A 16,214-nucleotide genomic window follows, 5' to 3' on the forward strand; every position below is an offset into this window, starting at 1 on the left:
GTTTTGACGTATACATTACACATTTTTATCTTTGAGAATAGTACTAATAATAGTTAAAAGGCTAAATACACTTCAGTGTTGTTAAATTGAAAAGTACACATTCATTTAAATTCACAATAAAATTCAATTTAAAATTGAATTATGTATTCAAGTGTATTCAAGAGTATATTGATTACTAAGTGTGTATTAAAATGTTAAGAACTTCATTCAAGTCATTCCCTTTTTGTTACTAAATTTCAACTTTTTACCAAAGTTTTTTCTAAATCAAATGATACTAATTATTTAATGCGAATGTAAATTAACTAGTTTTGCGACATATCTACTCTGTAACTTAGTATATATGAACTCTAACTCGGTTCTTTATTGGAGTATAATTTGAATGTTAGGTCGACCTATCCCTGGAGTACTCCTCTTCTTTTGAATTAGGAAGTGGTTGGTAAACGATTTTAGGTTCAGGCGGGCGGGTGACGAGCACTGCTGAACTCAATTTAGTTAATACCGAAATAGGATTACGTCAAAATTCAACATCGACTGCTGTTGCTGCATATACACAATCTGAGGCTGGTTTATATGTAGATTCCCGAGTGAGTAAGGCATATGTGTATAGTGGTAGCAAGCTTTTGTTTCAACCACCGTAAGCCGCCTTTGCGATGCATGTGGAACTTCCTATATATACCATTATACATCCCATTATTGGCCTTCGTGTCATCCCAGCTGCATGCCGGTGCACTCTCTCCCCCTTTTCTCTTTATCTAAAATGTTGTCGATGCCTTGTCCCCTACTCGCAACTTAATTATAATAGCTGATATATAATAACAAAGTCCCAGTGGTTTTGTGTCTATCAATCGATATACATTGCCTGAATTTTTCCATGCGCTATCATTATAGTTGAAATGACTGCAATAATAACCTGTACCTAACTTACATAATCAAATAGTAAAATTCTTTTAACCTAATTTGATGTATTTCAATGTTGTATTTAAAATATAGGTACCTATTTATAATGTACGTACTGCTGTTAATTGTTTTCGTATATTTTTTAACTAATAACTTAAAACCAAAATTTTCTCAGCATACTGATTTTCTTTCAGGTAAACATATATTTTTATGAAAATATGTTGTTATTTCAAATAGTTTATCATAATTTTCGTAGTTATTTTACGAAGAAATTATTTTGTTAGGAGTTTTCCAGGTTGATAGTATCTTGTGTGTATTTGAATGTTACCCGAAGTATGCATTTAATCTTATTTATTGCCGTTTTTGGTTTAAATTTCTAGTTTAATTATGATATAGTAATACCTAATTAATTGACAAGGAGTTGAAAACTGATATGTTTTTTGCAGCAATAGTTTTCTGAAACATGTCTCAACCATGATTTTAATTACCACGTCACACTTGTAATATGATATAACTAAATATAGGTTAGTAAATTATTAAATACTGTCAACAATTCGAAAATATACATACTTATTAAAATGTTATAGTTTTTGAATAATATAATTGCTCTTTTGTTTATGTTTGTTATTTTAAATTTGTAACACTAAGTATTTTTTATTTTTCTTGAACGTTTTTATTTTTAACGTCAACCACATTTCTTTACTTTATTAATATATTATACATTATAATCCTATATATGTATTACCTGAGCTATTGTTTATGCAACCCATGTTATTGTTTAAGGTGGTCTTTTCTTTACCCTGTTCTTTTTTTCCGTCATCTTTATCATTATCATCATCATCACTATCATTATCATCATAATCATGAGTCCAATAGATGGTGAGGAGAGAAGGGTCTCTAGCACTGCAACCACAAGAAAGCTATTAACGTTTTGTTGTTGTTGGCCGGGCGTGTTGTTCTTCTTGCCGGGGTGTACATTCTCCGTGGCATTAAAGGGCGTGTCCCGAACGCGGGATTTAACACCTACTCCGTAGTGTTTCGTAAGGAATGAAGGAAGAAGGGGTCCAGCTTTATTAATATTTACAACAGTGCCCCTTTGCCGCCGTGTTGGGAGAGAAAGCGCCTTCGGGGTGTTTTCCCGCTACACCACCGGCCGTTTCTATGTCGGTGGTGGCAGGAGGATTACCGTTAGGACAAAAGGTGCCGCCGCTATGTCTTGCGATTTATCATCGTTGCGACCTTTGCCGCTCCAAAGATAAAACTCTTAATCGCCCTACGATTTTTCCTCGTTTTCTGCTCCTTTTGCCTTTTGCCTTACCTCCGACCGAAACGTTTATATAATAATGTCTGAAGGAACGAAGCAACCTGTCACAAGACTGATTATTCATTTTTTTTTCATCCCTTGTGAATCAGTTTACACGGGTTTGAAGTATAATTCTGTCATTTTTAACTGAAGGAAACGTTTGAGCGTGCAACGAATATTTCAAATCGTTTGTTTTATTGCCGTCGTCAGACATTTATTCGTTCCTTATTTCATTTTTTTTTTTGTTTTTTTTTTTGACTTTTCTTACCTGCTCTGAAGTGAATAAAAATGTATCGGTAATTCTACCTACCTGTAGTAAAGTTTCGATGTGTAAATATATATACATAAATGTAATATAGATGTTTGCTTTTTATGGTCCTTACAATTTTTCAAATACACTACCAAATATTCACTTACATGCTTTATATATACATAATATAATATATATGTATCTACGCTTGTACCGTATGGTTCCCTAGTGTGATACTACCTTTATGTGTATGTACCTATGGACTGTATAGAAAAGGATGGAAACGGGAAGTATCAACCGGCAGTACTCGTGTTGTTTGTTTTCCACTTATTTGTATTTTTTTCTAGTGTTACGCGTAGGTACGTAAAAGTCGGAACGGGAATTCGTTCTCGTAAAACGGCACACGATTGTATTGAAATTTTGGAAACGTTGGGAAAAAAAATAAACGAATTGTAATAATAGAACTACCGGACAGTTGGAGAGTAGAGTGAAATGTTTGAAGCCGAAACTGAGATCTTTTCAATCTAATCCGAGATTATTGTTATGTGTGCTCGCGAGTGTTTCCATATTGTATCTTTTTTTCTTTATTTTAGTGTCGAAAAATCTTCAAAAACACCCTAAATGACTTTTTGGTCAATTTAATATCGAGGCACCGCATATTTAGCTCAACTGCTTTGCGGTAATATCCTGACTATAGCTTAATTTAACACTATTTATTTATAAACCAACCTGCAGTTATAATTAATTTATATAAATTAGTTTGGATAAAACTTGCTCAATAATTTATGTTTATTTTTCAAGACAGGTTTAATCATATAAGAAAATACTTCTCTTCTCGTTTAATTTAATAGTGATACATTTAATATCTTATAATTGTCGCCTCAGGTTTTATTTATATATATATATATATATATATATTAGTATATAAACCATATTTAAGTAAATACATTTTTTTTCACTATCCAATTTACAGCTTAAATACATAATAACATTAAATTGATTATTCAACTTCTTGAGTTGATACCGAAAAATATAACTTCTACTGAGTTAAAATTGCATTATTAGTAAAATCTTAGGCAATTCGATCAAGAAATTCTACAAGACCTTTAAAAAAGTAGTTTATTTTATTTTTAAGTAAATAATTTTAAAAGTTTATTATATCATTTCTTACTAGTTCAACTCTCGATATTGTAGTTGCTAGGATTTGGGACAAGTTAGGGAAATTTGATGGATTAGAGTTTATAAATATTTATGTATCGTGAACTGGACAAATGTATATAATAATACATGTAACGAAATTTATTTTTACTATTAAGTACCTTGATCATAAAGAAACTTCATCTAATATTTTATTTTTACTCAAAATGCGTTTAATAATATATTAAATTCAAAATTATGTTAGTTAACTTATATGTAAGTACCTATTTATCAATCACAATATTTGTGACTTGTATATTTTTCTATTATTTATAGTTAAAGTAAGTTGTACATAGAATTTACAGTTTAGTACGGATATTTTTTTATTAAATAATAATAATAATAATTATAAGAAATATTGATGAGCACTAGTCGGTTAAACTGGGATCATTTACACCATTATCAACATCGTGGTTTGTTTTTAATATTGTTACATAACCGATTTCAGGTGACAAGACATAAATCCTAAAATTTTGTAAATATTATCTGTTTAATTTTTTTTCATGTTCATATTGTTTTTTCTGTTTACTAATAAATCATGACTTTAATCGTTACAGCAATTTTGACCGCGTTGTTATTCATTAACTGATGGACTATATATATATTATTTTTAAATTGTTTTTTTTTTTTTTTTTTTACCACCAAGGGAAGAGGATAACGACGTTAACGTTAGCAGCTATCCCAAAATATTAATCAATGTTAGGGCAAACAAATTGCTGTCGGAGATTTTTTTCACATTAACTGCCACTCGTTCCCAGCTAGATTTATTAGCATTGTCTATTAGGAACAGAATAAAATATTTTTGTTAACACAGTACTTGATATGTAACAGTTGTTGTAAATTGTCAAATCGTGTTTGTTTTTCGAATGACAGAATTTTTTTATTTCAATAACTTCATGTACCATTAAATTACACTGAAAATTATTGCGGGATTGTTTTTTGTGTATGCCGGTAGGTATATCCTTGATATTAAAATTCAGCCAAGTAACCGGTTATTTACAAGCAACTTAATTCAAATAAACTCACCTATGTATCTAGTTGATATTATATATATATAATATACATATAGTTGTATACGTAGAAACACTTAAAAATTAATAAATTATATATTAAATTAACAAAGCTGAAATTCAAATAGTGTTATTAAAGTATTGACTAAAAAACTTTCAAATGCCTACAGCAACATTTCCTACTACTTATATCCCTATACCTTCCTCAATCTTGTTCCAAAAACTGTTACTAAAATCTCTTAGAAATGATGCACAGGCTCCATTCAACCACCTTCCTACCGTGAAACATTAACGACAAAACCTTTTGTTTCGAACTTTGCGACTACAGTCGATGTACAGAAGTTAAAGAAAACTTTGTATATTCAAAAGACGCTGATGCTACAGTCCATTGTTTCTAAGAGTCTGGAAAATGTCTTCTAATTTGTACGTATTTTTTCTCGTTCCAATCTCTCTTTCTCACTCTTTAATGACATTTTACATCGAGTGCATCATCAGCGCTATAGGAAGCACCAAAAATAATTATTTTTGTTTGTCACATTTTTCTTCATACCAACGTCAAATTATCAAGTCACATGATTAAATGCACATTCAACACGCTTACCACGGCACTTATTCCAATATAAATGTTCGAAAAATATTTTTATTCTCTTACATTATCTCAGTCAAAGTTTTACAAAGATTTATAATCCTTGTATTGTAAGTCAAGTATTAAAACAAGACTACTAAATCTCAAATATAATCGACCTACATATATTATACATTCTATACAGTAAACTTGGTGATTATTTATAATAACGAACACTGAACTGATATAATTATTAACTTTTTTCAAAAAATCTAAGGTGCATGAAATGTTAACATTTGTATTGCCTTGATTATTTTCACTCTTATAAGCGTATTCACAATTTATAAAATCAAACTGATTGTTTATGATTTTTTAATTTCCAAAGACATAAGACAACTAATTTCATAATCAAAGAGTATTTAAAATATAAATGTATCATTTTATTATAATATATATGTATGTATAATTTACATTATATAATATTATATAATAAATGAGATGTGTTGCTTACTAAATATTTTAATTACAAAATAATTGTGTTTAATTATAATACTATGGGTGTTAAATTTTGTTGTGTTATTATATTACTTAAGTTACACTTATTCAAAACACTTAATGTTTTTTAATTTACGACAAACAAATAAATTAAAAATTGCGGTACTTATATTAAATGGTTACTTAGGTGTATTATACCTACATTTAAGTATACGTTTAGTTGTTTTTTTTTGTATAATTGGTTATTATTCACAATGGAGAATAATTTTAATAGTGATATGAAATGATGATAAGTTTGGATTATAAGTAGGTATAACTAAAATTAAACATAACAATATTGTACAGTAAAGTTATATAATTTGTATGGTAATTATAGTATAATAACTAAGTGTGAATCTCACTTCAAAGTGTCTCTTATGCTCTTAAATTATTTTTACTTGAAATTAGATATTAAATACAACACTCAAAAACCAAACATTGTTCGATAGATTTTTTTTTGACAGCGTAAGTTGATACTGAAATAAACTCTTACAGTGGGTAATATGGTGGTGGCATGTTATTGTCATAAACATTAATAATACTTGTCTTGACGTATGACGGTTTGAGTAAGTCAATAAAGGAAAGATATTGTTTACAGCAGTCACTTGTAAATTGTAATTTCATATAATACACTAATACACGTACAAGTGGTGGTAGCATAATAATTATTTTAACGACTCCTTTTGTGGATGAAATGTTTTAATTAAAATTAATTTATTTTAAATTAAAACTGAGTTAATTTATGTCATGGGGTATATTGTAGATTTACTGTCACTTGGGATTTTTGAGAGCTGCCTTGTCAAATTTCAATAATTATTTCGCTATGCCTGAAAACACATACAGATGCTTACAATTCACGGACCGACCTCGCCTCTGGCATTTTAAGCACCGCAAATAGGTGGCGTGATGGGGTGGGAGGTGGTTCGAGCTATGCCACGGGGAAGGGCTTAAACGAAGCAATGGTAGGGGAAGTACACCATGCGGCATGTTTATTATTATTGTAGTGGGGTGTAAGCAAAAAGTTAAGCCGCTTTTTCCATTAACGTTACTCCGCCGCCGGCACCTGCTAAACAACATAAAGGAAATTCTATCTAATATTATATTCGTCTACCATCACACGGTTGTATACATACTACATATAGGGAAGGTGAGAAATATGTCTATTTATTCGGTCAGATAAATGTTTTTCGTGTCAATTTTACCACAGAAAAACAAATATATTTATATTATATATAATAAATATTTTTTTTATTAGACCAATAAATTCTCGATGCTTATCGTCGTTATTTTTCGTTCGTCCCCTATTGGCTAAAAAATATATATATATATAATAATAATCTTATACTATAAAACAGCAATAATAATAAATGGGTATACGCATACACACACATTCACTCACTCACTGACGGCCATCGCATATAGAGGGAAACCTATTAAGTTCGGTTCGTATAATATACGTGTATTATTTTTACGTGCTCTGGAAAAATAAGGTTCGCGCGGAATTATTATTAATATATTTTTTTTAAGTGCCATACTGCCTCCCTCTCACCGTGCGTCGAACGTTTACCCGAAAACCATTAAATCGTGTGCTGCGAATACATTCTGAGGTACTGTTATTACGCTACATATTTCACACAGTGCCGGCTAGATACCGATCTGAGTCCATAAAAATAAGATATTATTAATATTGTTGGTCCGTTATTAAAACAAAAAAGGCCCTGTCCGAGTTTACGGAAATTTTGTGAATTTATTATACGCTGTTCCAGGAGGGTGGTTTTATTATTATTATTATTTCTTAAATGAAACCGCTCTATGTAAAAACTGTTTTACAATTATGTATTTACAAGTAATGCCCCTCTAAATTTTTTATCGTCAATGAATGATTCGCTTTTTGAATAATATCCTTTATCTTCGAACTTACGTTCATTGTTTTTGTTTACCTTGAGTGTTTTTCATTTTCTGATAGCCAATTGTAATTGTATTGGTTTTTATATGAAATGTTATGATAAGTTAAACTTACAATGGTATGTTGTATTTTATTAATGTATAGTATAATTATATAGTACAATTGATAAGTTTATGTTAGTAAATCCACTCCGTACAACTGTTGATCGTAAATACATGTTACGTGAATAATACATCCTTAAAACTGTTTACTTATAAAGGGTTCAATCTATTTCACGTATTTCTTTAAAATATATGTTAGGGAAGCTTAGATTTTAAAGACTTAAATTAATCGTAGTTGGCACAATGGTGCGGCGACTGGGTATTTAGAAATCGGGTAACGAAAAACATTGCGATAGAAGAATACACCTACTGATGAGTAATATGTTTCATTATGAGATGTAGAGACTCCGTTAAATATCCATCTTCAGTATTTCTCATTGTGCATGTGCAAATGTTATTTATGATAGGTAAATCCGCATGGACAGCTTGAATTTATCTTTCGCCTGAGTCTCCTTGAAATGACTTATTATGGTGTTATTAACGCAGACAGACAGTAATCAAAGGATGTGTTAGTGTTGTATGTAGTATTTGCGTAAGGGAGAGGGTGAAGACGAGAAAAGGAAGAGAAAGAAGAAAAAAGGTTAGGATTTGCTATCTCTACCGTTTTTTCCCCGCCCGACTATGTGACAAGTCCCATTTAGATACAGGCTCGCGAATATAACAAGGGATAGGACAAATAAAGCACCCAGAACACTACGGGGCCGAGGGAGTGGGCAGGGGTGACAAGTCTATTACACGAGCCCTGGATAAACGCATTAGACGCGTATGTCCGTCCACCCTCTCACGACTGTTTCAATGTTCGTCTAATGCTGCGCCATTCGACCCAAAATAAAACCGAAGCGTCAGGTGGAAATAAAGAACAACACACATCGCGTAATCTATCACCGTTACTACGATACCTAATGCTTAAAAATTTTCAGACCGACTTGAGTCAGCAGGGACTCTATTCATTATTTATCATAAAGGTTTCTTGTAAGAGTAGTATTACACAGTACATTATGTATATATATATATATATATGCACACACACATGTATATTATGAAAGATTTAAATATTAAATACATTTCAATTCAACATCATTTTTATTTTACACCATTTAGACGTAGAGTGATCTATGTATTATGTATTTTCGTTAGAAATGTATGATAAATCATGAAAAAAAAAGGTTGTATGTTTTATGACTAATATATATAATATACATTGTTATAGTATATAAATATAAATAGTTATTAGATATGTTGTATTTATGTAATCGGCTAGTTTAAGTATGTATACAATTTATATACAAACTCAATTATTACTATATCATCATTACTGAAAATAATTTATTCTTAAATATACATTTTATGTGTTGTGCATTAAATTGAGTCATAAATCTTCGGCAGGTGTTTTTTTAACTATTAATAAATTCCAATGTCTGTATGTTAGTTTTTAGACATTTCTTAAAAAGCTTTTTTCTTATGTCACTTCCTTGAGCTCGAGGCAAAAATAACACTCTCAATTTTAAAACACTTTTTTTTAATACTTATTGAAATAATACTCGTACATAGTATATAATTATAGTATGTATTAAACGTATTCAGCTAATAATAGAATTCTACATTTTATTATTGGATCATGATAATAATAGTGATTAATTACATCTTAATTTTTGTATAATAATGTTGTTGACTTTAAAACCATTATTAAGTTAGACTTACATGATTCACTCGGAAAGTTTAATTGAGTTAAACGTGTATGTGCATTTTAATAATTATTTTGTACATGATTTAATTAATTAAATGTTGCTCATATATATGCAAAAAACATTTCTAGTAACGTAACGCCACTTAAAGATAATATCCTATGCAAACAAACTTTTTTTAAGAGTAATGGTACTGATGAGATCTTATTGAAATACATCATTCAAGGCTGTTTACAAACAGATGAGCTGCTATGGAGCACTACGGTATAATTCAATAAGGGTCTTTCTTGACTATTTAGTTTATCTTTAAAATGTATATGTCCCTTGTGCATGATATATTCTTAGAAAATGCTTTTACAAATTAGTACATCTAACGAACGTATACCTGCATTATTATGTAACCAACCATTGTTCATTAAAAAATAATAATTACCAAATCTACTAACATATTTTCTATACTGATGCTTATAAATAGTCGTTAATTATAATTATACATGTTTTATTATATTATGTTCTCGCGTAGTTTTCTAGGTAGCTTACATACGTCATTTTATTAATCTAATACATAATATGTTATAGCTACTTACTGAACATAAATTGTGTTGACAAAGTTGTGTTTTTATATTTTAAATAGTTTAGTGTTGCAAAGTTTTTATAGTAGAATTTTTAACGTATCGATTGGTATCTTATGTAACCGATTAGTGTATAGTTAATACCCTTAATAGGTTTTATTCTATTTCATAATTATTCACTTATTCTGTATCGAGAAATGGAAAAATATAAAACACCCTTTGTTCATTCTGTTGTGCATTTCCACACGGATTTCCCAAAATAAGCTGAGGGAATGTTCCATGAATATGGCAAAGGATTCTCGTTTATTAAAATATAAAATCGTCACCAAAGAATAGGATAACAACACGAGGTGGGTACACTTCTCCTCCTACCTATCCAGAACAAGAGGGTATGAGGATTTAATAACGTTATGCGGCCTGAGAATAAAAGAGGTACGCGTTGGGGAACAAAGCGCAATATCCCAAGACCTTTGCACATCTGCTGTCAGACGCCAAGAGAGATGACTTTTTTATATTTGCCACAACCTGGATCGTTATTAAAAGAGCAGCGGACAAGCCAAGCTGGTCTTATATATAAATAATTATTTGTTAGTACGCCCACAGCGTCGTCTTTGGCCGATTTTGAGATGAACCACCTGAGCCCAATCGATGCGGTTTCTTATTCCTTATAAGAGATGTTGTATCGTTATCCTTTAGGTATATTCTAGTATGAATAACGAAAAGAGCCGTCATTTTTTTTAGATTATAATGTATTCTTATAGTTTCTTACATTATAGTGCTATACCTATTTAAAAGAAAAAATAATTATTAAATATTTAATTTTTTTAATTTTTTAATATTCAGGATGATAAGACTTTTGAATATTAAAAATATTAAACATAATTATAAAATTATTTAAGTTAATTTTCATAGCAATATAATTAATAGGTATTTAAGTTTTATAGTAATTTTAAATACATTTCTGTGAATTATAATTGTAATTTAAATTAAAAATTACTAAACTACCTAAGAGTTGAAGAATTTAAAGAGTTGACTAAGGTGGCCACAAACGCTGGCTTAAGAAGATGTCGGCTCACTGTTTGTCTTCTCTCTAGTCCACGCTAAACATATACAAAACAATATTTACGCAGAATTGTTTTTTGTATGTTTTAGAATAATCTTTGAGTAAAATTACTCGTTACAAAATCGATAAAGTATAATATTTTTAAGAGAATGGTATATCGGTTTGTCTTAATATTGTCTCAAAATAATTTAAACATCATTTAAATTAAAAAAAATATTTTGGAACTCGAATTCTAAGTCACAAATACTAATAAAATACACAACTGATATGTTATATCCACAAAAATACTATCATCTAAAATTTTTGTTATAGGTGATTTTACTCTGAGGTTACTCAAAAAACATAAAAAAACAATTTTATATAATATGTTGCTCATGAGTCTGAAAGAGAAAACAAATATTGCGCTGATATCATCATACGATGAGAACTATAGAAGAAACAATATCTGCTCATATTGCTTTCCCTTCTTCGTAGGTTCAAAAATAACAATAAATTGATGATTTTATATTAATTGTTAATTATTACTACAAAATCACTAAAGTCTAGTTAGTACACCTGGGGCGGCTATTAGTTAAACATACAAAAATGTAAAACCTAAATCAGATATTATATGCAGCAAAGTACCTACATTTTTTCTAAAACATTACTATTTAACGTCGAACTAAAGAATTATATAAATCAAACTGACTTATCTACAATTATTAAAGTATAATAAATATTATATAGTATATTACAGTGTATAAAAAAATAAAAATGTTCACTCATATTAATTGTAATATCTATATTTACATATATTATTGTAACTTATAACTGTTCAGTGTACATATTAAAATATATATTAAAAATAAAATTCAACTTAAATACAAACTATTCATAAATGATTTTGTTGGTAACGATTTAATTTTTTTTTAAATAAAGGCATTAAAAAGTTTTTGAAAGGTGACTCATGAAAGTTTTTTCTCTTTTAAATATAAAGGTATCAGTCGATTATTTAATATTTTACTTCATAAATAATCTTTTTTTCGTTTGATGTATTTCACAGTGATAAAATTAAATAATAAATTCGTATCCTGAATTCTAACTTGTGTATAACAATGTCTTGTCGAGGACTTATTGAAACACATTAATCCATAAAAAATGCATGTTTGTTATATTTTACCGCCATTCGTTCCTACTTTTTATGAAGTAGGTACTCAACTTGTTTGACATTCAAGTATTATAATTATGTGAATATTTATAGTGATTATCTTCTTACTTTTATATTTTAAATTTCCAAAAAATTAAACAAACCTATTAAATATACTATTTTTGAAAAAATGAGTATTTTACTCAATGTAGTATATTTTACCTGATTCAATATTTTTCATTATCAACTTCTTGCTAATATAAATTTCGAATCAATTAGTTTGTGATTATTTCTACATGTATGTATATATTATTGACTTTTCCGTGTATTTTTATGAATATATAAATTTAAAAATCAATATCATTGTAACGCATTGATAATTTAATATTTTTATTACTCTTTAAAATTGCCTCGTGTCACGATTATTATGTTTTTATAACGTTCTTACCGTGTTGTGTACACCTTATGATTTAATTTAATTGCTACATAATAATATTTACAGTCAAAAAGTTATATACGGAAATTTTAATTCGTCATAAACTCAAAAGGTTATAAAAATAAATGAACAGTATTAAAGTATAATGGTTTATAACTTTGTATTTAAAATTAAAATTGAGGGGTCGAATAATGAAAATATTTAGTTTCAAAAAAATACTTAAAATTATTAATTACAAATGTCAATATTATTGTTTGTTCGAGCAAATTCATTTAAACGTTCTTGACAGTTGAAGTTTTTCTTATTTTTCCGTTCATATCTTTACCAATGGTTCCCATGGGTTTCAGGATTAGCAACAATAATAATGAAAATATAATAAACCGTAATTAACAAGTCGGGTCGGTCCAGCTGATAAACAGACATGTCCCCAGGGTGCTTTGGCGTTGTCTTAATTAAATTTATTAACCCAAGAGAAAGTAGAAGGTATATATACACACAGTAACCGCAGTTCAAGTTTCATAGTAATTCTTGGAAAATATATGTATAAATATAGAAGTGGAATAATAATAAAAAATAAATAAAGTAAAATTAGTCGCAACAGTTTGCTGGAGCTGTAGATAAAAACATTTGCTCTTTGAATTTTGAATAGATACACAGTGCACTCATATATACTTATATTCCTTTTTCTTACTGCTCTGCAATTTACATAACACCATATATATAAATACAACGTATTCATTTTTATTCATGACGACATGCATCGTAAGATTAAATGTTTATTTACGTCATATCGATGCAAAGAGAATACACAAAGTTCTGTAGTCGAAACAAATAAATTTAACATTTCATATTAGAATAAATCTTGTAATTTTCAACATCATAATGGTCTTAAGCGTTTGAATGAGATTCGAATTTTGTAACTCGCGATTAAAATTCTTAATAATGATTTTAAGTAATATAGTACTGTTTTAATATCTATACTGTTATACTATTGCTAATATAATACCTAACTACGAATAGATTGAAATCAAAATCCAATTGAATACATAAAAATGTTATGATATAATTTTAAATAAAATAACACGTTGTTGGCAATTATTACGTCTATTTTCAAAGGAGAATAATTGTCCCTAAATGGACGTCGATAATACGTTTGGCTGTTTAATGTAATAATCATAGAGTTCTGTGATGGTACAAACTATTCGTTCACCTAATCGATGTAGGCACATTGCAGCGACTGGCCTTTGCGCTCATACGTGTTACCTATATATTATGTATGTATATGATTGTACACAAACTTGCAAATAGGTACGAAATTAGTACCTAACGAAAGTTTTGATACGTTTCTGTGCACCGATTGTCGGCACTATTGGGGCCGGCGTAGCATACATATTTTAGTATTCCTACACATATGTATATTATTGTACATTATATACTAACCGCACGCACGCACGTACACGCATGTTTGACATGTCCCTTCCGTGGTAATTAACAGCCAGAGTCCCTCATAATTAAGTATGACACTGTCGAGCCAAGTTCACCGGGCACACACGCTCACCACTACTCACTATATACGAGCCGTCTGTGGGACGAGTTTACAAAACTCCCTCCTCTCCGTACGGCACTCCCACCGTCTTGCGGGGCGACATTGTTAAGCAAATATTTGTTTCGGAGATACACGTTCGGCGGCTGCACGGTTGATATGACGACAATATTCACCATGCCGCCGTAGGCATATACGTCATTGTGTTTGCCTACTTTATGTATATATATCCATAATATATGTGTGTATATACACAGCCACTTGTTGCCGAACGTTTCCTCGTCGCCTATGATAGTGAAACTAAATAACGATAAAAGAATATTAAGTCGTCTTATTTTTATTTATCCTGTATTTTTTCTCTTTCAAGAAAAAGATTTGCCCGCCGGTTTCCCGGTGATCACCGAGGGTCCGGGCACTCACAAATCTATTGAAGTGGGCCATAACGCCGTGTTGCAGTGCACCGCCACCGGCAATCCGCAGCCGAAAATCCATTGGCTTCGAGATAATATGCTACTGGACTTGGACACGAACCCAAGATACTCGATTCTCGACAAAGGATTTCCAGGTACCTATGCATCTTGTATATTATAATATAAAGTCGGTTTACTGCAAACGAGGATGTTTTTTTTCCCTGCGTTGGGCATTTCCTCTCTTGGGACCTTTGACTTGAGCAAACGACCCAGTCGGTCGTAAAGTTTCTTCAGGATATAAGTTTTATTGGCCAAACCAAAAGGTGCGACATTACGGCTTTTCAAGCCTTCGCACTGTAAACTACTTACTAATTTTTCGGAAAGTAATATACCTATAAGTACTTTGTTTATACTAGCACTGTGCTTAGGGTATTCTATGGTATTTCAAACAAGGTTTAAAGGAAATGTACCAAAACTATTAGATGGATACCGATCATTTATAAGATATTTGTATGACTTAGTAATAATTGTCTATGTTATCAAAACATATATATATAGCATTGATGACCTTTCGATGTAATATTATTTAGATAAAAGTCAATCAATTTTGCAAATTTTACGAAAACTAAGTATGTATCGGGTACCGGGGGTATAGGGATCAATTTAATTATAATAAAAAATCACAGCTACTATTCAAGATTTTTGATGTCCAGCTAATTTTTTGTACTCAACAATTGTATTGTTAAAAGCTCAACTAATTTTCCTAATTTAATCTCACATGCATTTTGGCTTCCAATAAATGTGATGTGTGTATACAATTAGATTAAGTCATTTACTTTAAATGTATTTAAACAATAAAAATTAATATTTTTTTATATGTACTTAAAATGCCAAAAGCCTTATACATACTTACTGTGACAATAATAACAGCTAAGTTGCATTGATATAAATCGAAGAAAAACTTTATTAATTTAAGAATTTTGTTACTAAAATCATATATGATCTAAATAAAAAGTAAAAATAATTTTTCTTATTATCCAAGCATGATTATTCTATACGTATAACTTATAGGTATTACGATTTATAAACCTTCATACAACTCTTAATAAGTACTTATTACTTGTTCGTCCCATTATCTTTTTAAATTTGATGTAGAAAAAAATACTGCTAATTACGTTGCGTGTTCAACCAAGTATGATTATCCCTATACATCATATTCATTTGAAATGTATAACTTCCAAAATTAAATATTTTAAATGAACGTTACGATTAATTTCAGTTACGCAGTTACTTGTTTCGCTAAAATTCGCAGACCATGTAACTCAATTATTTCGAGTAGTAAATCATGAGAAAGTTAGAACCTTATTGAGGAGTTGAAACACTAACAAACTTCATTTAGTTTCTTAAGACTTTTTCGTAAGTAAACTGTTCAAAGTTGTTAATTTCGTGAACACTAATAAATATTGTTATAGCTCTTTATAGTAATGTGTTAAGATAGAATTTAATTTCTTCATCTCCACTGTTCTGTATTGTATTGTAGACATTATCCGTTTAATTGTTAATTGAATATTTTAAAATGGAACCTGCAAACACTCTTAAGTAGCTATGACAGTTGT

General features: G+C 29.8%; 1 protein-coding gene across 7 annotated transcripts in view; it reads left to right on the forward strand.

Moving 5' to 3' along the window:
- The window catches only part of LOC111028271 (tyrosine-protein phosphatase Lar), a 153,394-nt gene that overhangs the window by 75,725 nt on the left and 61,455 nt on the right, over positions 1-16,214 (forward strand). For all 7 annotated transcript variants that reach the window (XM_022306852.1, XM_022306853.1, XM_022306854.1 and 4 more), the window contains one exon: positions 14,556-14,753. In XM_022306852.1, coding sequence (XP_022162544.1) covers positions 14,556-14,753 — 198 coding nt within the window. The remainder of the gene's footprint in view (positions 1-14,555; positions 14,754-16,214) is intronic.

Source organism: Myzus persicae, unplaced genomic scaffold (assembly GCF_001856785.1).
Source record: "Myzus persicae strain clone G006 unplaced genomic scaffold, MPER_G0061.0, whole genome shotgun sequence".
NCBI lineage: Eukaryota > Metazoa > Arthropoda > Insecta > Hemiptera > Aphididae > Myzus > Myzus persicae.